Source organism: Mobula hypostoma, chromosome 8 (assembly GCF_963921235.1).
Source record: "Mobula hypostoma chromosome 8, sMobHyp1.1, whole genome shotgun sequence".
Taxonomy (NCBI): Eukaryota; Metazoa; Chordata; class Chondrichthyes; order Myliobatiformes; family Myliobatidae; genus Mobula; species Mobula hypostoma.
This window is the reverse complement of record NC_086104.1, coordinates 152,218,281-152,241,809: the sequence shown is the minus strand read 5'-3', so window position 1 is coordinate 152,241,809 and position 23,529 is coordinate 152,218,281. Positions and strand designations below refer to the sequence as shown.

At 43.7% G+C, this 23,529-nt stretch overlaps 1 protein-coding gene across 3 annotated transcripts in view; it reads left to right on the top strand.

The window, feature by feature from the left end:
* The window catches only part of hk2 (hexokinase 2), a 184,339-nt gene that overhangs the window by 124,446 nt on the left and 36,364 nt on the right, over nt 1-23,529 (top strand). For all 3 annotated transcript variants that reach the window (XM_063057077.1, XM_063057076.1, XM_063057075.1), the window contains exons 3-6: nt 8,969-9,117; nt 14,759-14,878; nt 19,930-20,025; nt 20,135-20,234. In XM_063057077.1, coding sequence (XP_062913147.1) covers nt 8,969-9,117; nt 14,759-14,878; nt 19,930-20,025; nt 20,135-20,234 — 465 coding nt within the window. The remainder of the gene's footprint in view (nt 1-8,968; nt 9,118-14,758; nt 14,879-19,929; nt 20,026-20,134; nt 20,235-23,529) is intronic.

Genomic DNA, 23,529 nt, shown 5'->3' with positions numbered 1-23,529 from the left:
GAGCAATGTGTGGTTAAGTGCCTTGCTCAAGGACACAACACGCTGCCTCAGTCAAGGCTTGAACTAGCGACCTTCAGATCACTAGACGAATGCCTTAACCACTTGGCCATGCGCCAACACCCCTCTGATTTAACCCTAGCCTAATCATGGGGCAATTTACAAGGACCATTTCCCTCCAACTGGCATGTCTTTGGACTGGGAAACCCATGTGGTCTTGGAGAGAATGGACAAGCTCCTTACAGGCAGTGGTGGGAATTGAACCTGGGATGCCCGTGCTGTAAAGTGTTGTGCTCACCACCTCGCCAGATGTCAAAATGCTTTCACTCATGGGAGTCGCGACCAAGAGAACATAGTTTCAAGATAAGGGGTCAATCACTTAAAACAGGAATATAGAAATTTAGTTTGAAATGAGACTCGAAACAGAGATAACAGTCTTAGGTTGCAAGGTGTGCATTTTATCGCTTAGATTAAGAGAATTTTTTTTCATCCAGAGGCTAACCGATGGAATTCCTTACCATAAAAGGCAGTAGAGGCCAGTTATTCAACTTATTTAAGTAGTAAGTGGAAATATTTCTTAATGCTAATGAGACCCAGAGATTTGGGAAGAAGGCAATGAAGTGAATGGTCTGTGAAGGAAGGAGATAAATGTCACGAAACTTTTTGAAATGGCAACCGAAACCACCCATGTTAATTTCATTTTGCCAGTTCTGGTCTCTGATTGGAGGCATGGGTTGGGCACCACGGTAGCGTCGCGGTTAGAGCGACATTATTATAGCTCAGAGCGTCAAGGGTTCAATTCTGATATCCTCTGTAAGCAAGTTTGCACCCATGCATGCGTGTGTTTCCTCCGGGTGCTCTGGTTTCCTCCCACATTCCGAAGATGTGCCGGTTAGCAGGTTAATTATTGATTGCAAGTTGTCTCGTGATTAGGCGGTGGGTTGCTGGATGGTGCGGTCTGAATGGCCGGGAGGGTTTGTTCCGCTCTGTACCTCTAAATAAATAAATCCAGCATTCCACTGGGAGGAGAGCTCTGGTTGAATATTTGAAATAAAGAATGTCAAGGACAAGCCAAATTCAGATGTTTCATTTACTCCATAATAAATATTTCTGTCAGTTTCACTACTTCACTTCTTTCCTGAGCCTGCTGCCTCAAAATTGGATCCAGTTCCACTCGTACCTGTCACCCTGTGCTACTACATGCCAACTACTGTTCTTCACAAAGAATCTCGTGTAGATTCCCACATGAAGAATGACGAACGGAAGATCTCCTCTTGCTTTGAAATGTAATAACGCTGTCAGTACTCTCCATCGTCCACGTTTCATCATCACAGCTTTTGTGTGGCTAATTGCCAAGGGGATAACTATTGCAGTCATCTAATCATTTTAAAAAGTAACATTTCCTTTATTGAACAGTCATTGAAAAGCAAAAATAAAATCCACAGATGCAGGAAAAATGAAATAAAAAGAAATAGTCATAGTCATAGTCATACTTTATTGATCCCGGGGGAAATTGGTTTTCGTTACAGTTGCACCATAAATAATTAAATAGTAATAACACCATAATAGTTAAATAGTAATATGTAAATTATGCCAGGAAATAAGTCCAGGACCAGCCTATTGGCTCAGGGTGTCTGACCCTCCAAGGGAGGAGTTGTAAAGTTTGATGGCCACAGGCACGAATGACTTCCTATGACACTCTGTGTTGCATCTCGGTGGAATGAGTCTCTGGCTGAATGTACTCCTGTGCCCAACCAGTACATTATGTAGTGGATGGGAGACATTGTCCAAGATGGCATGCAACTTGGACAGCAAGTTGGACAGCAAATTCAACTGGCTTTGTTATCTGTTTGCGACATACACTGTTAAAACAAGTATTTCACAAACATTGAAATGCAATGTGATTTCCTAATGCTAAAAATGACTGTTTTTATTAGCAAAGCACATGTGCAATTTATAATTTTGAGATTCTTCTCAAGATGGTCACGCAACAAAGAAAGCCATAGAAGAGAAACATCAAACTCAACCTCCCCGTACAATAAAAAAGAATACCAATATGATCATCAACTCCCAGAGCCCTCCCACACAAAACCCAACTTGATTACCTGATAATCAACCTCAAACTTCCCTCTCCCCGCATGAAACACAACAAGAACATCGACTCCACCAAACACCCTCCCTCTACACAGATAAAACAATGAGAAAGAATGGGCGAAATCACAGAATATAAAAACCATAAGACTGAGTTCATATTACATTAGTTATGCTTGGTATGGAGAACTAGGGAATTTGCAATGGTTAGTCAGAATCTGGTTTATCATCACTGACATATGTCACAAAACATGTTGTTCGTCAGCAGCAGTACAATGCAGTACATAAAATAGACCATCAATTTCAACAAGAAATTATGCACACAGTGCATACATTCATTAGATACAGAAGGTACCTAATACAATGGTCAACGAGTGCACGTCTGTAGACCTCTGATACTGTAGGCAATCCATTTCAAGGTTTGATGTGCGTTCAGAGATGCTCTTCTGTACACTACCATTGTAACGTGCAGTTATTTGAGTTACTGTTGCCTTCCTGTCAGCTTGAACCAGTCTGGCCATTCTCCTCTGACCTCTCTCATTAACAAGGCATTTTCACCCACAGGACTGCTGCTCAATGGATTTTTTTTTTTGTTTCTCTCACAATTCTCTGTAAACTCTAGAGACTGTTATGTGTGAAAATCCGGGGAGATCAGCAGTTCCTGAGATGTTCAAGCTACCCTACTTCTGGCATCAGCAATCATTCCATGGTCAAAGTCATTTAGATCACATTTCTTCCCCATTCTGATGTTTGGTCTGAACAACAACTGAACCTCTTGACCACATGTGCATGCTTTCATGCATTGAGTTGTTACCACGTGATTGGCTGATTATTGGCATTAATGAGCAAGTGTACAGGTATCTTAATAACGCAAACACCAGGAAATCTGCAGATGCTGGAAATTCAAGCCACACACATCAAAGTTGCTGGTGAATGCAGCAGGTCAGGCAGCATCTCTAGGAAGAAGTACAGTCGACGTTTCAGGCCGAGACCCTTTGTCAGGACTAACTGAAGGAAGAGCTAGTAAGAGATTTGAAAGTGGGAGGGGGAGGGGGAGATCCAAAATGATAGGAGAAGACAGGAGGGGGAGGGATGGAGCCAAGAGCTGGACAGGTGATTGGCAAAGGGATATGAGAGGATCATGGGATGGGAGGCCTAGGGAGAAAGAAAAGGGGGAGGGGGGAAAACCCAGAGGATGGACAAGGGGTATAGTGAGAGGGACAGAGGGAGAAAAAGGAGAGAGAGAAAAAGAATGTGTGTATATAAATAAATAACGGATGGGGTACGAAGGGGAGGCGGAGCATTAGCGGAAGTTTGAGAAGGCAATGTTCATGCCATCAGGTTGGAGGCTACCCAGACGGAATATAAGGTGTTGTTTCTCCAACCTGAGTGTGGCTTCATCTTTACAGTAGAGGAGGCTGTGGATAGGTATCTTCATAAAGTGGCCACTGAGGTATCTCCAAATAAGGAACTATTGCAAAAAGAGAGCAAAATCAGTGAGTTCATTGTCCATTCAGAAATCCGTTCTAAGTAATTTTAAACCAAAATTACTGTGATATTTGTGGGATGCAAGTTTCACAAATAATGGCTGAAATATTAGTTGTTAAGTTAACGTTACCACAGTTTGTAGCTTTTGTGAAACTATCTTACTTCAACTTGACTAATAGTGCAGTTAGTCTCACTTCTGAAATCATTACTTCTCTTTTCGTTTTGTACCACAAATGTTTCTTTGGCAAGATCTTTTGCTGCTTCCTTTGTAGGACTGATGCAACACTGGTAAATTCAAAGTAAATTTATTATCAAAGTATATATACGTCACCATATAGCACCCTGAGATTTATTTTCTTGCAGATGTAATCGGTAAATCCAAGAAACAGAATAGAATCAATGAATGACCTCACCAAATAATAAATAAATAAATATCAGATGTTGAGATGAAGAGTCCTTGAAAGTGAGTCCAGTCCTGCCGAACGGTTTTGGCTCGAAACGTTGATTGTACTTTTTTCCATAGTTGCTGCCTGGCCTGTTGAGTTCCTCCAGCGTTTTGTGTGTGTTGCCGTTGGTTGCAGGAGCAGTTCAGTGATACAGTGAATGAAGCTGTTTGAAATTACCCCCACTGGTTCAAAAGCTGATGGTTGAGGGGTATAACTGTGTCTGAACATGGTGATGTGGGGGTCCAGAGGCTCCTGAACCTTCATTCTGGTGGCCACAGTGAGGAGAGACCATGGCCTGGACGGTCGGGGTCCTTAATGATGGATGCTGCTTTCCTGTGACAGTGTTCCGTGTAGATGTGCTCAGTGGTCGGCAGAGCTTCACCTCTGATGGCCTGGGCTGTCTGTATCCTCTACATTTTGTAGGATCTTCCTTTCAAACGAATTGATGTTTCCAGACCAGGCTCTGAAGCAACCAGTCAATATATTCTCCATCACACATCTGTGGAAGCTTGTCAAAGTTCTAGATGTCATGCTAATCTTTACTTTATACTTTATACTTTATTGTCGCCAAACAATTGATGCTAGAATGTACAATCATCACAGCGATATTTGATTCTGCGCTTCCCACTCCCTGGATTACAAATATTAAATATTAAAAATAGTAAAAATTAGTAAATATTAGAAATTTAAATTATAAATCATAAATAGAAAATAGAAAAATGGAAAGTAAGGTAGTGCAAAAAAACCGAGAGGCAGGTCCGGATATTTGGAGGGTACGGCCCAGATCCGGGTCAGGATCCATTCAGCAGTCTTATCACAGTTGGAAAGAAGCTGTTCCCAAATCTGGCCGTACGAGTCTTCAAGCTCCTGAGCCTTCTCCCGGAGGGAAGAGGGACGAAAAGTGTGTTGGCTGGGTGGGTCGTGTCCTTGATTATCCTGGCAGCACTGCTCTGACGGCGTGTGGTGTAAGGTGAGTCCAAGGACGGAAGATTGGTTTGTGTGATGTGCTGCGCCGTGTTCAGGATCTTTTGCAGCTTCTTTCGGTCTTGGACAGGAGCTGACTTTGCACGCTAGGACAGACTAGTCCCTATCTCATCGGGGTATGAGGCCCTCCGGCTACCCTCATCTAGTTTGGCCCACCATTCGAACCAGTGTCTTTGCAAACTTCTGAGGAAGCGGAGGCGCTGGGTCCTATCTTGCGTGCTGGACCCAGGACTGATCCTCTGAAATGATAACACTGAGGAATTTAAAGTGCCGACACTCTCCCGATGACGACTGGCACTTGGCCCTCCAATTTTCTCCACCTGAAGTCAATAATCAACTCCTCGGTCTTACTGACATTGAGTGAGAGGTTGTTGCTGTGGCACTATCTTTGATTTGAGCAACTACAGTGGTGCCATCAGCTAAGTTAAATACAGCATTCGAGTGACCTTTGTGCAAACTGCAGGTCATTAATTGCTGTTCTCTGCTTGAGTGGCTTTGGTGATTTCAAGTCTTACTTCTCTGTCTGGAGTGTGACTGTGTGATCACATGAGAGCATAACCTGGGGGAGGTGACAATGATGTAGTCCTCTTGTCATTGAACATGTCTTCACATTCAATGCAGTTGCAATGTATAATCAGTATGATCAGTGGCCACTTTACGATGTGCCTCCTTTATCATGTTCATGGTCTTATGCTGCCGTAACCCATCCACTTCAAGGTTCAATGTGTTGTGTGTTCGGAGATGCTCTGCATACGGTTGTTGTAATGTGTGACTGTTGCCCACCGGACAGCTTGAACCAGTCTCATTGTCTTCACACACAGAACTGCCGCTCACTGGATTTTGTTTTTGTTTTTATTGCACCGTTCTCTGTAATTCCTAGAAATTGCTGTGCATGGAAATTTTAATTTTGAGTTTTGAATGTAATTAAATCTCACATCCATCCCAAAGCACGAGGAAGTAAAAATCTTTGCATTATGACTCCGTCACAATGTACAGACGTGTGAATTTAAAAGTCTAATGGCTTGTAGAAAGAAGCTGTCTGGTAGCCTGTTGGTCCTGGCTTTAATGCTATGGTACCGTTAGCCAGATGGAAGCAGATGAAACAGTTTATGGTTGGGGTGACTGGCATCCCCGATGATCTTCCAGGCCTTCTTTCTGCACCTGCTGCTGTAAATGTCCTCAGTGGAGGGAAGTTCACATCCACAGGTGTGTGTGCTGGGCTGTCCGTACCACTCTCTGCAGTGCCCAGTGATCAAAGTTGGTGCAGTTCCCATACCAGGCGGTGATACAGCCAGTCAGGATGCCTCTCAATGGTGCCCCTGTAGAAGGTCTTGAGGATTTGGGGATCTTGATGAACTCCTTCAGTTGCCCAGGAGATCAGCAGTTTCTGAGATTCTCAAACCGCCCTGTCTGTCACCGCTGATTCAAGGTCAAAGTCATTTCTTCCCCATTTTGATTATTGGTCCAAAACAGCAGCTGAACCTCCTGAACATGTCTGCGTGTCTTTATGAATTATGTTGCTGCCACATGATTGCATTAATGAACAGGTGTACAGGTGACCCACTGCTTCGTATGGTGGGCTAAACTAGATGAGGGTAGCCGGGGGGCCTCATACCCTGATGAGATAGGGATAAGTCTGTCCTAGCACGCAAAGTCAGCTCCTGTGGACCGGGCGGATCAGATCTACAGTAAGACCCAATGGCCAGGAAGATGGTCCTGCAAATCTCCCTGGGTCAACCATGGATGCTGCGTCCCAGCTGTCTACATTATACACAAGCCTGGGCAGTAAGACATGGAGAGTGAGCTGTTGCCCATACAGCAGGCTCCTCCTCTCCGCATAGCTATTGAATCCGGTGGCGTCACAAGAGTTGCCAGTCGGCATTGAACTCAATGTGCAGGACTGCCTTAGGGACTCCAGTTTCGGAATTTCCACTCAGGTTTTACTCCTGAAGCCTCCCCCATGAGTGGGTGTAGTTGCAAGGCTGTGGCGGTTTGAGCTCGGAGTATTCCTTCTCCAACCGTGGCTGACAAGACCCATCTCCCCAAAGAGACTGGTTTTAAGGTGCCAGTGACCCACCTTTGCCCCTTCTCCTGTCAGTAGAAACGGTTCTGGCGGGCTTAGTAGCTAAGCTACACATGAAGGCCAGGAGCTGGACTTGGTTGTCAGAGGCTACTTGAGACACACGCCGTTGGGAGCATTTAATAGGAAGTGGGAGCTTCTCCCCATTACCACCCCCTGGCTATAACAACCTTAAAGTTGATTGCAAGCTAAAAAACTGAGGCAAGAATGTTGAGGTTTATAGAACCAAGTCAGATGACTGAAGCAAATCAGATGATCTGACTGAGTGCTGGAACTAACTCAGCAAGTTCTCTTTATTTTAATTCCTGAAAACATCACAAATCAGTGACTTGATCCAATGTTAGAATTTGTATCAAAACAACACGCACAAAATGCTGGATGAACTCAGCAGGCCAGGCAGCATCTATGGAAAAGAGTAAACAGAAGACATTTGGGCCGAGACCCTTCATCTGGACACCTGCTATATCAGTCCAACCCAGTTCGGGGGCGCCAAAGACTGTATGATAGAGACATTGAGTTTAATAAACCATTGAACTGAAAAGAATGCAGAAAAGATTTATGAGAACTTTGCCAGGATTTGAGAAACTGGGTTACAGAGAGAGGTTTGGCAGGTTAGGAATTGATATCATGGAGCACAGCAGGACAAGGTATGATTTATAGAGGTTTATCAAATCTTGGGGACCATAGATAGGATGAAAGCACAAGGTCTTTTCCCCAGGGCTGGAGAATCAAGAACTAGAGAACATAACTTTAAGATGTGAGGGGAGATACTTAATTGGAAACTTGAGGGGTGGGGAGGGATACATTTTTCGGTGTATGGAATGAGCTGTCAGGAGCTGATTGAGGTTGGTACATTAACAAGACTAAAACGACACTTGGATAGGAAAGATTGAGTTATTTATTGAGATAAGGTTCAGAATAGGACTCTCTGGCCCTTCAAGCCACACTGTCCAACAATTCCCTAGCTTAATCAGTGAACAATTTACAATGACCAATTAACCTACCAACCTGCATGGCTTTGGACTGTGGGAGGAAACCGGAGCACCCGGAGGAAACTCACGCAGTTCACGTGGAGAACGTATAAACCCTCGACAGGCAGCGGCTGGAATTGAACCCGGTTTGCTGGTACTATAAAGCGTTGTGCTAACCACTACACTACCGTGCCACCCAGAGGGATATGGGTCAAATGCAGCAAAATGGGGCTAGATTAGATGGTGATCTTGGTCGGGATGTATAAGTTGGGCTGAAGGGCTTGTTTCTGTGCTGTATGACTCTACAAGGCGCTCAGTTATCTATTATGCACTAATCCTGGGTGGCGGGGTGGAGATACGTCTCTGCCAAAGGAGGTGTAAGGTGTTCCTTCCCTCTGCTAGCCTGCAGGTCACCCTTGGGCAAGGTGTAGCACCTGCTTAGCCCCCCGATCAGGGTCATGTGAAACCATGGGAGCAGGTGGTGGATGGTCGTACGAGCAGCCGGTGCAGATCACAAGTCCTGGTTATGTGACCACTGACACCAGGCAGACAATCTCTGAAGAGTATTGATAATGGCAGTGGTTACCCATCTTGTAAAGACACTGCCCAGAAGAAGGCAATGGCAAACCACTTCTGCAGAAAAATTTGCCAAGAACGATCACGGTTGTGGAAAGACCATGATCACCCATGTCATACCAAGGGCACATAATGATGATGGTGAAGAATCTTGCAATACTGGTGCAAAATCAAATATTTCATATTTGTAATGGAGTGATGATTTTAGAATAATCATCAAAATTAGTGAGTTGTGCGCGTGCGCGCGCACACACAAACACACACACACACACACACACTCACACACATACACTGGTCTAAGCTGTTTTATTAACCCCACCTTAACTAATTTACAGAGAGTGGAAAATTCCTGGCCCTTGACTTGGGAGGGACTAACTTCCGTGTGCTGAGAGTGAAAGTTTCAGACAATGGCAAGCAAAATGTGGAGATTGAGAATCGGATTTGTGCCATTCCAGAGGGCATCATGCATGGCACAGGCACACAGGTAGGAACCCCCTCTGCTGGTCCTGGCAAGCTTCCTGCTTTCCATAAGCTTCAGCCTATCCAGGTATTTGTCTGCCCTGAAACGAATCCCATTTCTTCATCGATCTGATACCTAACGTATATAAAATTCTGGTGTCCCATCTCAGGGCTTCCCAACCTGGGATCCATGGACCCCTTACCTAATGGTATTGGTTTATGGCATTAAAAAAGTTGGGAACTCTGCCTTAGATGTTCAATTCTTTTGCCTGCTCTGTGACCTTGATAATCCCCAACACCGCACCTTTGACATATACACCCACAACCAAAAAGATTCCCCACTGTGACCTTCTCACCTGCCTATCACTTCCCCTGGGTCCCCTCCTCCTTCCCTTTCTCCTATGCTCCCCTCTCCTCTCATATCAGATTCCGTCCTCTCCAGCTCTTGACCTTTCCCACCCACCTGGCTTCACCTATCACCTCCTAGCTCACCTCCTTCCCCTCCCTCCATCTTTTAATTCTGGCATCTTTCAGCCATCAGTGTTAGAATCCTCTTTCCTGATCCTTGTTCCCATTGTTGGCTGCCCCCTCGGACTCGAAGCTCTGGATTTCTCTCACTTTGTCAACTCCACACCCCATCGCCTCTTTTATGCCCCTCTTTCAATCCTCGAATATTGGATCAGGCTTTTGATCACCATTCTTTTGATCAGCACTTTCATCAGAATAGATATATTTAAACATCTTTGAACTTTTCCCCGTATGAAGCACTCAATATATTTATTCAACAAATAGATCTATGTCTGATTTAACTTTATTGCATCTTTTGTTTTTTTAATAGCTTATGGTAATTTATGTATCTTGCACTGTATTGCTGCCATAAAACAACTAATTACATCGCATATGTCAACAATAATATTCTGGCTTCTTCCTCCTTCCTTCCCAATTCTGACGAAGGACCTTGGCCTGAAACATCAACATTCCCCTCCTTGTGCGTTGCTTGACCTGCTGAGTTCCTCTGGCATTTTGTGTATTGCTCGGGATTTCCTGCAGAATTTTCTGTCTGTGATAACAAATCTGATTCTGATTCTGTTATCAGTAAAAATACCTACTTATATTGAAGCAGTTAAAACTGATTCCAGTTTACTTTTGGCCTCCTCAGTATCTCATACACACCAACATTACAATCAGTAGAATATTCATAAAGTTTATCTACCTTAATGGTGCTTATCTACAAAGAATCTGGGAAGGTGCTGAGAATCGAGTCTTCGTTCAGCGCAGATGGAAACCCAAGCAAAGCCTGCCCTCTTGTGGCAGAGTCGGCAAATGCCACTTTGGCCTCATAAACTTCACAATCCAGTCTGGACACAGAGAGGCTGCCCGAGAAACAGAGAGAGAGAGAGAGAGAGAGAGAGAGACAGAATTTATAGATAAAATTATTATGATGATCATTGCAACTGCACCCAAATTTGCTGTAAGCTTATTAGTACTGATCTGAGTAATATGCAAGTCTGGTGCAGAAAGTTCAATTTTATTCTCATCTCACTGTACATATATAACCAAACACACAATAGCGTAATGGTTAGGGAGGTTATACTGTAACTGTACAGGGTACTGGTGAGGCCGCACCTGGAGTACTGCGTGCAGTTCTGGTCTCCTTACTTGAGGAAGGGTATATTGGCTTTGGAGGTCGTGCAGAGGAGATTCACCAGGTTGATTCCAGAGATGAGGGGGACAGAATATGAGAAGAGATTGAGTCGCCTGGGACTGTACTCACTGGAATTCAGAAGAATGAGAGGAGATCTTGTAGAAACATATGAAATTATGAAAGGATAGATAAGATAGAGGCAGGAAAATTGTTTCCACTGGTAGGTGAGACTAGAACTAGGGGACATAGTCTCAAGATTCAGGGGAGTAGATTTAGAATGGAAATGAGGAGGAACTGCTTTTACCAGAGAGTGGTGAATCTGTGGAATTCTCTGCCCAATGAAGCAGTGGAGGCTACCTCAGTAAATATATTTAAGACAAGGTTGGACAGATTTTTGCATAGTAGGGGAATTAAGGGTTATGCGGAAAAGGCAGGTAGGTGGAAATGAGTCCATGGCCAGATCAGCCATGTTCTTATTGAACGGTGGAGCAGGCTCGACGGGCTAGATGGCCTTCTCATGCTCCCATTTCTTGTGTTAGCACAACGCTTTGTAGTACAGATAACCCGGTTTCAATTCCCGTAACTGCCTGTAAGGAGTTTCCACATTCTGCCTGTGACTGCGTGGGTTTCCTCTGGGTGCTCTGGTTTCCTCCCACAGTCCGAAGTTAGTGGTTGGCTGATTAATTGGTCATTGTAAATTGTCCCGTGATTAGGTGAGGGTTAAATTGGGGGATTGCTGGGCAGTACGGCTCAAAGGGCCAGAAGGGCCTATTCCATGCCGCAGCTCAATAAAATCATGTAAACGAAACAACATTCCTGCGAACCACGTAACATATAAAACACAGGGCACCTAAGCCAAAATATTACCATAAATAAGTTAATAGATACAGCATGCTGACCTAGTGACGTTTCCTCGACGGTAGCAGGGTTTTCATTAGTCTCGCGGCCTGAGGGAAGAAGCCGTTACCCAGTCTGCCAGTCCTAGTCCTGATGCTCCTGTAGCTCCTTTCTAATGCTCATGGGTCAAAGAGATTGTGGGATGGCTGGTGGTGATCGCCAACAGTACTTCTGGCCCTTAGTGTGCAATGCTCCCAGTAAATATCACAAATAGGGGAAGGGAGTGAAAAAGGTGATCGTCTTGGTGGATTTTACTATCCTCTGTAGGGTTATGGGTCCGATGCCTTGCAGCCTCTGTACCACATAATGATGCAGCCAGACAGGGCACTCGATGGTGCTCCTGTAGAAAGTTGTTAGAATGGGGGTGGGGAGCTTTGCCCACCTCGGTCTCCTCAGAAAGTGTAGACACTGCCTGGTGAGGAAGCGTTGAGGATCCAGGTTAGACCATCTGTTATTTGCACACCAAGTCCAGTTGTGTGGAGAGTATTTTGCCATGAGAGACATGAGACAAAGTGTGACGCTTTATGTAAATTGGAAAAGTAGGACAATAGAGGGCATGTGAATGGAAAAACCTCGGTGTTCCTAAATGCTTAGATGCCCCCCTTTTATTAATAACACACCATTGTCAAAGGCTGCTTTTAAAATTGGAAAGAGCAAGAAAAGGCTGGTGACTTGATGTGTAGGTAACGTTCCCTGTAACTTTTGTTTTACAGCTGTGTGGACCAACCATTGCAGTGTGCAGGAAATTTTTACATGGCCTAAAAACTGCGCAGCACTTTAAGTGTGTTTTTGTAATATGCATACTATAAATATTTAGAATGAAAATTGAAAAATCACATACTTAATTATTAATTGTAGAGTATAATGAAATACAGGGCAACAAAGAAAATCTTTCACATTTTGTAAGCTTCTTCTCATTCTGTCTTTATTCCAGCTGCGCGGCAACAAGGGCTATGTGTGTGGGAGTATTTCAGCTACAGTGAGGCCGTGCAGCTTTGAGGGAACAGTGCATGTAGTGGAGAACTGAGTTGAAATAAGTGCCATTGGAAGTGAGCTGGTTTGACCAAAATAGAACTTCCATCCTGTGTTTTAGATTGAAGGTGATCAATTAGGGGAATTTTACAAAATGGAACTGGAATAAAGGAATTTTGTTTTCTGAGCGATAAGACTGAAGTGCCACATGTACTCCAATTTCTTCCCTATCTTCAACACAAGAGATTCTGCAGATGCTGGAAACCCAGAGCAACACACATAAAATGCCATAGAAACATAGAAAATGGGTGCAGGAGTAGGCCATTTGGCCCTTCGAGCCTGCACCGCCATCCAGTATGATCATGGCTGATCATCCAACTCAGGACCCTGTACCAGCCTTCCCTCCATATCCCCTGATCCCTTTAGCCACAAGGGCCATATCTAACTCCCTCTTAAATATAGCCAGTGAACTGGCCTCAACTGTTTCCTGTGGCAGAGAATTCCACAGATTCACCACTCTCTGTGTGAAGAAGTTTTTCCTAATCTCGGTCCTAAAAGGCTTCACCTTTATCCTCAAACTGTGACCCCTCGTTCTGGACTTCCCCAACATCGGGAACATCTAGCCTGCCAGAGGAACTCAGCACATCAGGCAGCACCTATGGAGAAGAAGAAACTATTTCAGTCTGAAACCCTTCATTGGAACTGGAAGGGAAGTGGGAAAAGGCCAGAATAAGATAGGGGAAGGAAGTACAAGCTGGCAGGTGATAGGTGAAGCCAGGTGAGGGGGAAGGTGGGTGAGTGGGAGAGAGGCAATGAAATGAGAAGTTGGGAGATGATAGGTGGCAGGGGTAAATGGTTGAAGAAGAAGGAATCGGATAAGAGAAGACAATGACTATAGGGGAAAGTGAAGAAGGAAGGGTACTAGAGGGATGTGACAGGCAGATGAGGAGAAGAGAAGATATAAGAGGGGAGCCAGAGTGGAGAATGGTTCCTTTCCCATCTGAAATCCCTTGAACCCCTAATGCTGGAGAATATGCTTGATGACTAAACGTCTGCAGTATATCATAAACACAAGATGCTGGAGGGCAGCACGGTACTGTTATGGTTAGCACAACATTTTACAGTACTGCTGACCTGGGCTCAATTCCTGCCGCTCACTGCCTGTAAGGAGGTTGTATGTTCTCCCTCGTGACCGTGTGGGTTTCCTCTGGGTGCTCCGATTTCCTCCCACAGTCCAAAGATGTACTGGTTGGTGGGTTCATTAGTTGTTGTAAATTAGGCTAGGATTGAATCAGGGGGTTGCTGGGCGGCGTGGCTCGAAGGGCCGGAAAGGCCTGTTCCACATTGCATCTCAATAAATAAATCTGCGGTGACTCACACAAAACGCTGGAGGAACTCGGCAGGTCGGGCTGCATGTATGGAAATGAATAAACAAGGCTGAGACCTAAATAGTGGCCCGGAACATCGACTGTTTATTTATTTCCAGAGGTGCTGCCTGATGTACTGAGTGTCTACAATATATGGTCTTCAGGTGGAGCGTTCCAAAAATTCACAATACTGAGTGTCATTGACCCTGTTCCCAACCTTAGATAGCTAATCCCTAATCCACACATTATGATCCTTGGCTTCAGGGTTGCTAGTCAGTGTAAACAGTCTGTTAGCATCTATCAACCCTGTACCTTCCTTGTATGACTTTATATCTTTCATTTAGATTATTACTTGCACTTTCAGCTTGAAAGTATATTGCTTCTTACATCTGATGATCCCTCTCTATCTCGTCTCCAAATTATAGCATCAGTATAATTTTGTAATCACTGCCCTTGATCTTTGCCCTTTAACTTAACACATCCCAACCTAATGTTAAGTTTATACTTGAGGCATTGAATTTCACAAGTTCAGCACGGTAGAATACGAGGAGCTTTATTTAATAAAGCTGTACTTTATTAATATTACTATATCGAGGAAATAAGACCATAATATATAGGAGCAGAATTGGGCCAGCTGTCCCATTAAGTTTGCTCGACATCATTAAAGTGCTACAGCATAATTTCATTTGACCATCCAAGTCCCCAGCTGGTGCAGGGTTCTTCTTTGTCAAAAAGAAAGATGGAGGTCCTCATGCCCCTAATGATTGTTTTCATTGTTTTTGTAGCTGTTCGATCACATTGCCAACTGCCTGGGAGATGTGATGGAAGAACTGAACATCAAGGATGAAAAGCTCCCTCTGGGCTTCACGTTTTCCTTTCCCTGCAAACAATCCAAGCTGGACGAGGTGAGTTCCTTCTTTTACCCTCTGTGAGCGACATCTAAACACTAAGTATGTTCTCATTCCACGCTCTGCAACAGGCTTCCTTTAAGACTTGAGACTCCTAGGATAATACCATCGAACAGTGGCACCATGATAGATGTAACGACACCTGTGCTGTTCCTAGTGCTGTTGAATCCAGGGTTTTAAGGGCAGAGCAACTGGAATAATGGCAAATGGGAAATAACAAGGCCAAAAATGAGACAAGTCATTGTTTTCATGAGCGTTACTTCACTGTTTCCTTTTTTTTTCGCTTTTTGCACTACTTAATTAATTTAACTATATATATATACTGTCATTCACAGGCTGTGTCTGGTATAGGGGGAGCTACTGCACAGGATCGAAATAAACTGCAAAAACTTGTAAACTTAGCCTCTGTAGCATCCAGGACATCTTCAAGGCACAATGCCTCAGAAAGACAGCATCCGTCGTTAAGGACCCCCATCACCCAGGTCATGCCTTGTTCACATTAATACCATCAGGTAGGAGGTACAGGAGCCTGAAGGCACACACTCAATGATTCAGGAACAGCTTCTTCCCCTCTGCCATCCGATTTCTGAAAGGACATTGAACCCGTGAACACTACCTCACTACTTTTTTTTCTCTTTTTGCACTATATATTTAACTTAGCTTTTATATATATATGTAATTCTTGTAATTTTGTAATTCACAGTTTTTATCATTATGTATTGCTACTGTATTTCATTGCTAATGAAATTACAACAAATTTCATTACACATACCAGTGATATTAAACCAGATTCTGATTCTGATTATTAAGCATGATATTTACCGGATGGTTAATTGCTTGCTTTAATCAGAGGTTTTTAACATCAAAGTCAAGAGGAGCAGGAACTGCTCATCCTCGTTTTGCCCTTGAGCTGAATGGCTTGCCAGGCCAGTCCAGAGGGTAATTAACGACCAACACATCACTATCAGTATGGAGTCTGAATCAGAATCAGGTTTAATATCACCGGCATATGTCGTGAAATTTGTTGTTGCATAGCAGTCATACGAAGAAATACATAATAATAAAAACTGTAAATTACTTTATATATGTATACGTACTGTAATTCACAGTTATTATATATATAAGCATCTGTTAGTCTCATGAAACCATGGATTTGTGCTTTGGAAGGTTTCCAGGGTGCAGGCCTGGGCAAGGTTGTATGGAAGACCGGCAGTTGCCCATGCTGCAAGTCTCCCCTCTCCACACCACCGATGTTGTCCAAGGGAAGGGCACTAGGACCCATACAGCTTGGCACTGGTACCATCGCAGAGCAATGTGTGGTTAAGTGCCTTGCTCAAGGACACACACGCTGCCTCAGCCAAGGCTTGAACTAGCGACCTTCAAATCACTAGACAAACGCCTTAACTACTTGGCCACGCACCAACACTTTATATATACATAATCATAATAGTTATAATATATATATAAAATAGTTAAAATAAATAAATAGTGCAATAATAAGGTAGTGAGGTAGTGTTCATGGGATCAATGGCCATTCAGAAACTGGATGGCAGAGAGGGTAAAACTGTTCCTTAATCATTGAGTGTGTGCCTTCAGACTCCTGTACTTCCTCCCCGATGGTAGCAATGAGAAGGCAGCATGTCCTGGGTGATGAGGGTCCTAAATGATGGACGCCACCTTTTTGGGGCATCGCTCCTTGAAGATGTCCTGGATGCTACAATATGTGCCAGCAGTTCCCTTTCGCAAATGACATCAGTAAACTAGAGTAACGCAAGCAAAATGCCGGAGGAACTGAGCAGGTCAGGCCACATCTACGGAGAGGAGTAAACAGCTGATCTTTCGGGCCGAGACCCTTCATAGTTAATCATTTCATGTTTAATGTTTCATCATCTTTGCTCTGTTGCAAACACTTTGACCTGAAACACAAGCACTTGTTGCCAGAATCTTCTGAGTATATCCCTAGGTTGAACTGTAGTGCCAAGGACAGACAGCACTGGACAGGTATATTCAGCATTGCCGTTGTGACAATCTTGATGCCCATTTACACTAAATAATCCTCCTTTGTTGTATCATCCATATCCCTCCATTCCTTAAATATTCTTGTGTCTATCTAAAAGCTCCACCAAACTGCCCGCTTCCACTACTACCCCTGGTAACCCAATGCAGGCATCTACCAGTATATGCACAAAAAACTTACCCTCACTTCCCCCATCTAATCCTAAAGCATATTCTCTGGTGTTTGACATTTCTACCCTGGGGAAAAGATTTTGTCTGTCTACCCTATCTATCTCGGTGGCAGGGTAGAGATACATCTCTGTCAAAGGAGGTAAAAGTGCTCTTTCCCTCTGCTGGCCTGCAGGTCACCCTTGGGCAAGGTGTAGCACCTGCTTAGCCCCTGGATCAAGGTCATGTGAAGTCGTGGGAGCAGATGGTGGATGGTCATATGAGTAGTTGGTGCAGATCACCAGTCCTGGTTATGTGACCACTGACGCCAGGCAGACCATCTCTGAAGAGTATTGATAATGGTTGGGGTCACCCGTCTTGCAAAGACACTGCCCAGAAGAAGGCAATGGCAAACCACTTCTGTAGAAAAATTTGCCAAGAACGTTCATAATCATGGAACAACCATAATCGCCCACGTCATATGACACAACACAAAACAAATGGACTTTATCTATGCCCCTCATTCTTTAAAGGAAACTTTGTCAGGTCCGCGGAGTTTGTTTCCTGAAGAAGGATCTCAGCCCGAAGCGTTGGGTGTTTATTCCTCTTCGTAGCTGCTGCCCGACCTGCTGAGTTCTCTCAACATTTTGCGTGTGTTGCTTCGTTTCCTTGCTGTTTTCACTAATGAAATACACGTTGCTGATTGTGGCTCATCAGTGACCAAATCAGTGGAAATTTTGCTCCACTGAACTTTGAACTTGTGCACTTCATTGTTGTTTGGATCTGGCAACAGCAACTGGAGCTTCTGTCCTGCCTTTATTTTCTTTCAGCAATAGTGAGAGGAAAACGTGTGAGCAAATTAATTAAAGATTTTGAATCCTAAAGTGTGGAAAACAGATTTGTTAAAGGGGGACTTTGAGTCTGATCGAACTTTATGATCCATATCTTTGCCCTGTTGTAACTGAATTAAAACTGAGTCACACAAGAGGCTGTAAATGGGAATTACAAAAGTCTTTATTCGCTTAGCGAACCTTCAGGAGAGAGAGTTCAAGAGAATCTCATTTTGTATTTCAACACAAAGATAGCAATAAGTGATTAACCGATTTCAATTGTTATGATCATTTATCTAGCTTTAACAATTTGATTAGGGTAAGGCAAATTTACGAAACTACACCTTCGTCATTTACAGACGGGCACCATGGTGGTGCAGTGGTTAGTGCAACACTATTACAGATCAGGGAATTCTGGTGTTCCCAGTTCAATTCCGGCGCCGTTCTGTAGGGGGTCTCTGTATGCCTTCCCCGTGGAATGCATGACTTTTTCCCGGGTGCGTCGGTTTCCTCCCACAGTCTAAAGACATACCGCTTAATTGGTCATTGTATATTGTCCCATGATTATGGCTGAGGTTAACTGGGTTTGTGGGGTTGCTGGGGCAACGTGGCTCAAAGGGCTGGAAGGGCCTACTTTATTTATTTATTGAGTTACCGGTGGAATAGGCCTTTATTCCTAGCCTAATCATTTACAATGACTAATTAGCCAACCAGCTGGTAGGACTGTGGGAGAAAACCAGAAAACCACACAGTCAAGGGGAGAACATACACACTCCTTACAGGCAGGGGTGGAAATTGACCCAGGTCACTTTACGGTAGAGTATTGTGCTAACCACTATGCTTCTGTGCTATGTTGTATTGCTAAATAAATAACTAAGTACTCTGTCTGGGAGGCACCTCCCAACAAGCAGAATATCTTTGAATATTCTATCCTGGCGTCTGCTCCAGAAGCCTCAGTACAAAGACCAGACACACCAAATAGACCCCCCTTTGTTACAGTGATGAAAGACGGCTCCATGAAGGTTAAGAGACAAAAGAGATCTGCTGAACTGTGCCTTTAGGCTGCAAGGAGGCATCTTTAACTACGTGCTAATAGCAGGAACATTCATCAACACACATCAAAGTTGCTGGAGAACGCAGCAGGCCAAGCAGCATCTGTAGGAAGAGGTGCAGTCGACGTTTCAGGCCGAGACCCTTCGTCAGGACTAACTGAAGGAAGAGTGAGAACATTCATCAATTGTCTTCCCCCTCTGGAGAATCATAACGTCCCACACCCAGTGATTGGTTTTGCAAGCCATAATTTAGCATTTGGAAATTACATTTTGTGTGTGTGTTGAGTTGGAAATTATATTGTGTACAGGTTTTATTTCCTGAAGACTGGTTCTAATTCTAGTTAATCCATAAGTATGCTATTCATAACTCCAGAGTCTCTTATCTGCAAAGTAAATTTATTATCAAAGTACATACAGGTTGCCGTACAGATTCATTTTCCTGCGGGCATACTCAATAAATCCATAATAGAATAATAACCAGAATAGAATCAATTTGTCTTCTGTTCACCCAGTGTGCAAAAGACAACAAACTATGCATGTACAAAAAGAAAGAAATAATAATAATAAAAAATAAATAAGAAATAAATATCGGGAACATGAGATGAAGAGTCCTTGAAAGTGAGTCCATTTCATGATGGGGTAAGAGAAGTTCAGTGAAGTTATACCTTGTGGGCCAAGACCCTGATGGTTGAGGAGTAGTAACTGTCCGTGAGCCTGGTGGTGGGGGTCCTGAGGCTCCTGTGCCTGCTTCCCGTTAGCAGCAGTGAGAAGAGAGCGTGTCCTGAGTGATGGGCATCCGTGATGATGGATGCTGCTTTCCTGTGACAACGTTCTGTTTAGATGTTCTCAATGGTGTGGAGGGCTTTACCTGTGATGGACTGGGCTGCACTCACAACTTTTTGTACGATTTTCTGTGATGCAGCCAGTCAATATACTCTCCACTACGAATCTACAGAAGTTGGTTTGGTATAATCTAACTTTCTTTCCTTATTTTCTGCTCCAGAGTGTTTTGGTTAATTGGACGAAAGGCTTCAAGGCAAGTGGTGTAGAGGGACGAAACGTGGTCGAATTACTGCGTACAGCTATCCAGAGGCGAGGGGTATGTATCAGAAAACAATGTAAAGAAATGTAATTGGTTTGGTATGTCCATGAACTGGTCTTCTAGGGAAAGCTTTGACTATCTGTTCCTTTTTTTGTTGTTTGGACAGGATTTTGAAATCGATGTTGTTGCGGTGGTGAATGACACTGTGGGGACCATGATGTCTTGTGGTTATGACGACCACAACTGTGAGATAGGACTAATTGTTGGTAGGTTGAATTGATTCTTGTTAGCTGGCTGCTTTGCCTGTGGTTGAACATATGTGGCTTTGCATATGCAAGGGGCTGGTGAGGGAGCAGTTCTGCCAAATCTTCGCCTCCGGGTTTCGGTGTGTGTGACTTGAAAAGGGAAAATGAAGCATTAAAAACAGTTCAGTCCATTCGTTCTTCCCTTGAACAGGAAGGCTGGAGAAGACTAGTTGGTTCATGGTCTGCTCGCTGAAAGAGCTATATAATTAGCCACATTCAAGGACCCAAGATCAACTTTATTCGTTCTATACAAGTATTAGCAATTTGCTGTGGGGCGTTTGTCAGAGCGTGACATAAAACAAAAAAAAACGTTCAATAATTACAAAGAATGAAGAATTATATAAAAATAAAGTTTGAGGTTAAAGTACAGATATGGACTAAAGTGTACATAAAGAATACCAGTATATGTTTACAGTGTGAACAGCATTATATAAAGAGGTTTAAAGTGTTTACAGTGCTGAGCAGAATTTCATTGTAACACATACAAGATGTTGGAGGAACTCAGCAGGTCAGGCAGCATCTATGGAGAGGAACAAACAGTCGATATTTTGGGCTGAGAGGGGCTCGAGCCGAAACATCAACTGCTTATTCCTCTCCATAGATTGTGCCTGACCTGCTGAGTTCCTCCGGCATTTTCTGTGTGTTCATCTGCAGAATCTCTTGTGCAGTATTTCTCTGCTCTTTGATGACATCTTGCAAATTTATCTCCTATGTTTGTTCCATTTTAAATTATCTTTGAAGTTGTCATGATCACTAATGCTAGCTCTCACAATTATTAAAACACATTGCCTTAGGTAACATGCTCCTCAACTCTCCTTTGCTTCTTTAGAGCTCCTTTATGAATTTTCTTTATGACAATGAATTGGTGCCTAAATTCCCGACAACCACTGTCATAGACTTATAAAGCACAGAAACAGGCCCTCGGCTCACTGTGTCTGACTGACCATCAAGTACTTATTAATATGAATCCCAATAACCAACACTTGATTCTTCACCTTCTAAGCCTGGAAGATTCAAATGCTTGTCTAGATACTTTTAAAATGTTTTGAGAATACCTACCTCTACGAGCCATTCTCGGCAGTCTGTTCCATGTCATAGCTCTTCCCTCTAAACCTCCTTCTCTTTGCTCTACAATCATGCCTCCAGCTTTAGATACCTCTTCAGTGAGAAACAGTTTCCTATTATTTACCCAATCCAGAACTCTGCACGATTTTGTATATCTCTGTCAGGTCCCTTCTCAGCCTCCTGCATTGTAAGGAAAACAAATTCAACCTAGCCAGTCTCTCTTTTCATTTATTTTTTGAGGGACAATGAGAAATAGGTCCTTCCTGACTCTTTCAGAAACCCTCGATTTAACCCTAGCCTAATCACGGGGCAATGTACAATGACCAATTAACCTACCAGTCGGTGGGTCTTTGGACTGTGGGAGGAAACTGGAGCACCCGGAGGAAATCCTTGCGGCCACGGGGAGAACATACACACTTCTTACAGACAGCGGCGGGAACTGAACCAGGGTCACTGGTACCGTAAAGTGTTGTGCTAACTGGTACGCTACCGTGCTGCCTAGTGAAATGTTTTCTCTAGGCAACATCCAAAGTTCAAAAGTAAATGTATGATCAAAGTACATATGTGTCACCATGGACAACCCTGAGATTTATTTTCTTGTGGACCTTCACAGTAAATACATTCTAAATATGTTGAAAGGTTTGGACAGAGTAGATGTGGAAAGGTTGTTTCCCTTGGTGGGTGAGTCCAGGACAAGAGGCCATAGTCTTAGAATTAGAGGGTACCCAGTTAAAACAGAGATAAGGAGAAATTTTTTTAGCCAGAGGGTCGTGGATGTGTGGAATTTGTTGCCACATACAGCTGTGGAGGCCCGATCATTGAGGGTGTTTAAGGAGGAGATTGACAGGTATCTAATTAGTCAGGGTATCAAGGGATATGGGGAAAAAGCCGGCAATTAGAACTAGATGGGTGAATAGTTTAGCTCATGGGGGAGCTGCGGAGCAGACTCGATGGGCCAAATGGCCTACTTCTGCTCCTTTGTCTTGTGAATACAAAGAAACGCTGTAGAATCAATGAAAGACCGCACACAACAGGAGGCTCAAACAACCCAATGTGCAAAAGACAACAAACTGTGCAAATAGAAAAAAAGCAAGCAATAAATATTGAGAATATGAGGTAAAAAGTCCTTGAAAGTGAGTCCATAGGTTGTGGGAACAGCTTAGCATCGGGTGAGTGGTTATCCCCTCTGGCTCAAGAGCCTGATGGTTGCGAGGTAATAACTGATGTTCTGATGCATCACCTCTGCTTGCTCTCCAGTGCAAACATATCCTTCCCATAGAACTCCAGCTCCTAACCAACATTTGATGATGTTGTCCCATTGCTTCCCTGCTGCTGTATTGAAGACAATGAAGGCAAGAGGTCCAGATGGCTTCTGCATCACCTTACCTACCTATGCTGCCACCTCCAGGTGTCCTTGGACGTTCACCACCAGCGACCCGTCACTGATTTCAGAACATTTTCTTTTTCTATACCCCAAACTATTTTCAGAACTATGACCAAATATCTGGACCTGTAGCCTTCTATGTAGGCAGCTTCTTTTTGTCACACGGAGTGAATTAAATTGGCAGTGAAATCAGAATCAGAATTAGGTTTAATATCACCTGCCTACTGAGTGTCATGAAATTTGCTGTCTTTGTGGCAGCAGCACAATGCAATACATAATAATAGAGATAAAAACTATGAATTACAGTAGGTGTATAAAGGCATCCGTTAGTCTCATGAGACCATGGATTTGTGCCTTGGAAGGTTTCCGGGGCGCAGCCCTGGGCAAGGTTGTTTGGAAGGCCAGCAGTTGCCCATGCTGCGTCTCCCCTCTCCACGCCACCGATGTTGTCCAAGGGAAGGGCATTAGGACCCATGCAGCTTGGCACCGGTGTCGTCGCAGAGCGATGTGTGGTTAAGTGCCTTGCTCAAGGACACAACACGCTGGTTCAGCCAAGGCTCAAACTAGTGACCTTCAAATCACTAGACGAATGCCCTAACCACTTGGCCACGTGCCAACACAGTAAGTGTATATATATTTTTTACATACATATATATATAGTTAATAGCAAAAATAAAAAAAATAAAAAGTAGTGAGATAGTGTTCATAGGTTCAATAATGAGAAGCTACTCCTGAATTGTTGAGTGTGTGCCTTCAGGCTCTTGTACCTCCTTCCTGCTCCTTCCTGATGGTAGCAGTGAGAACAGG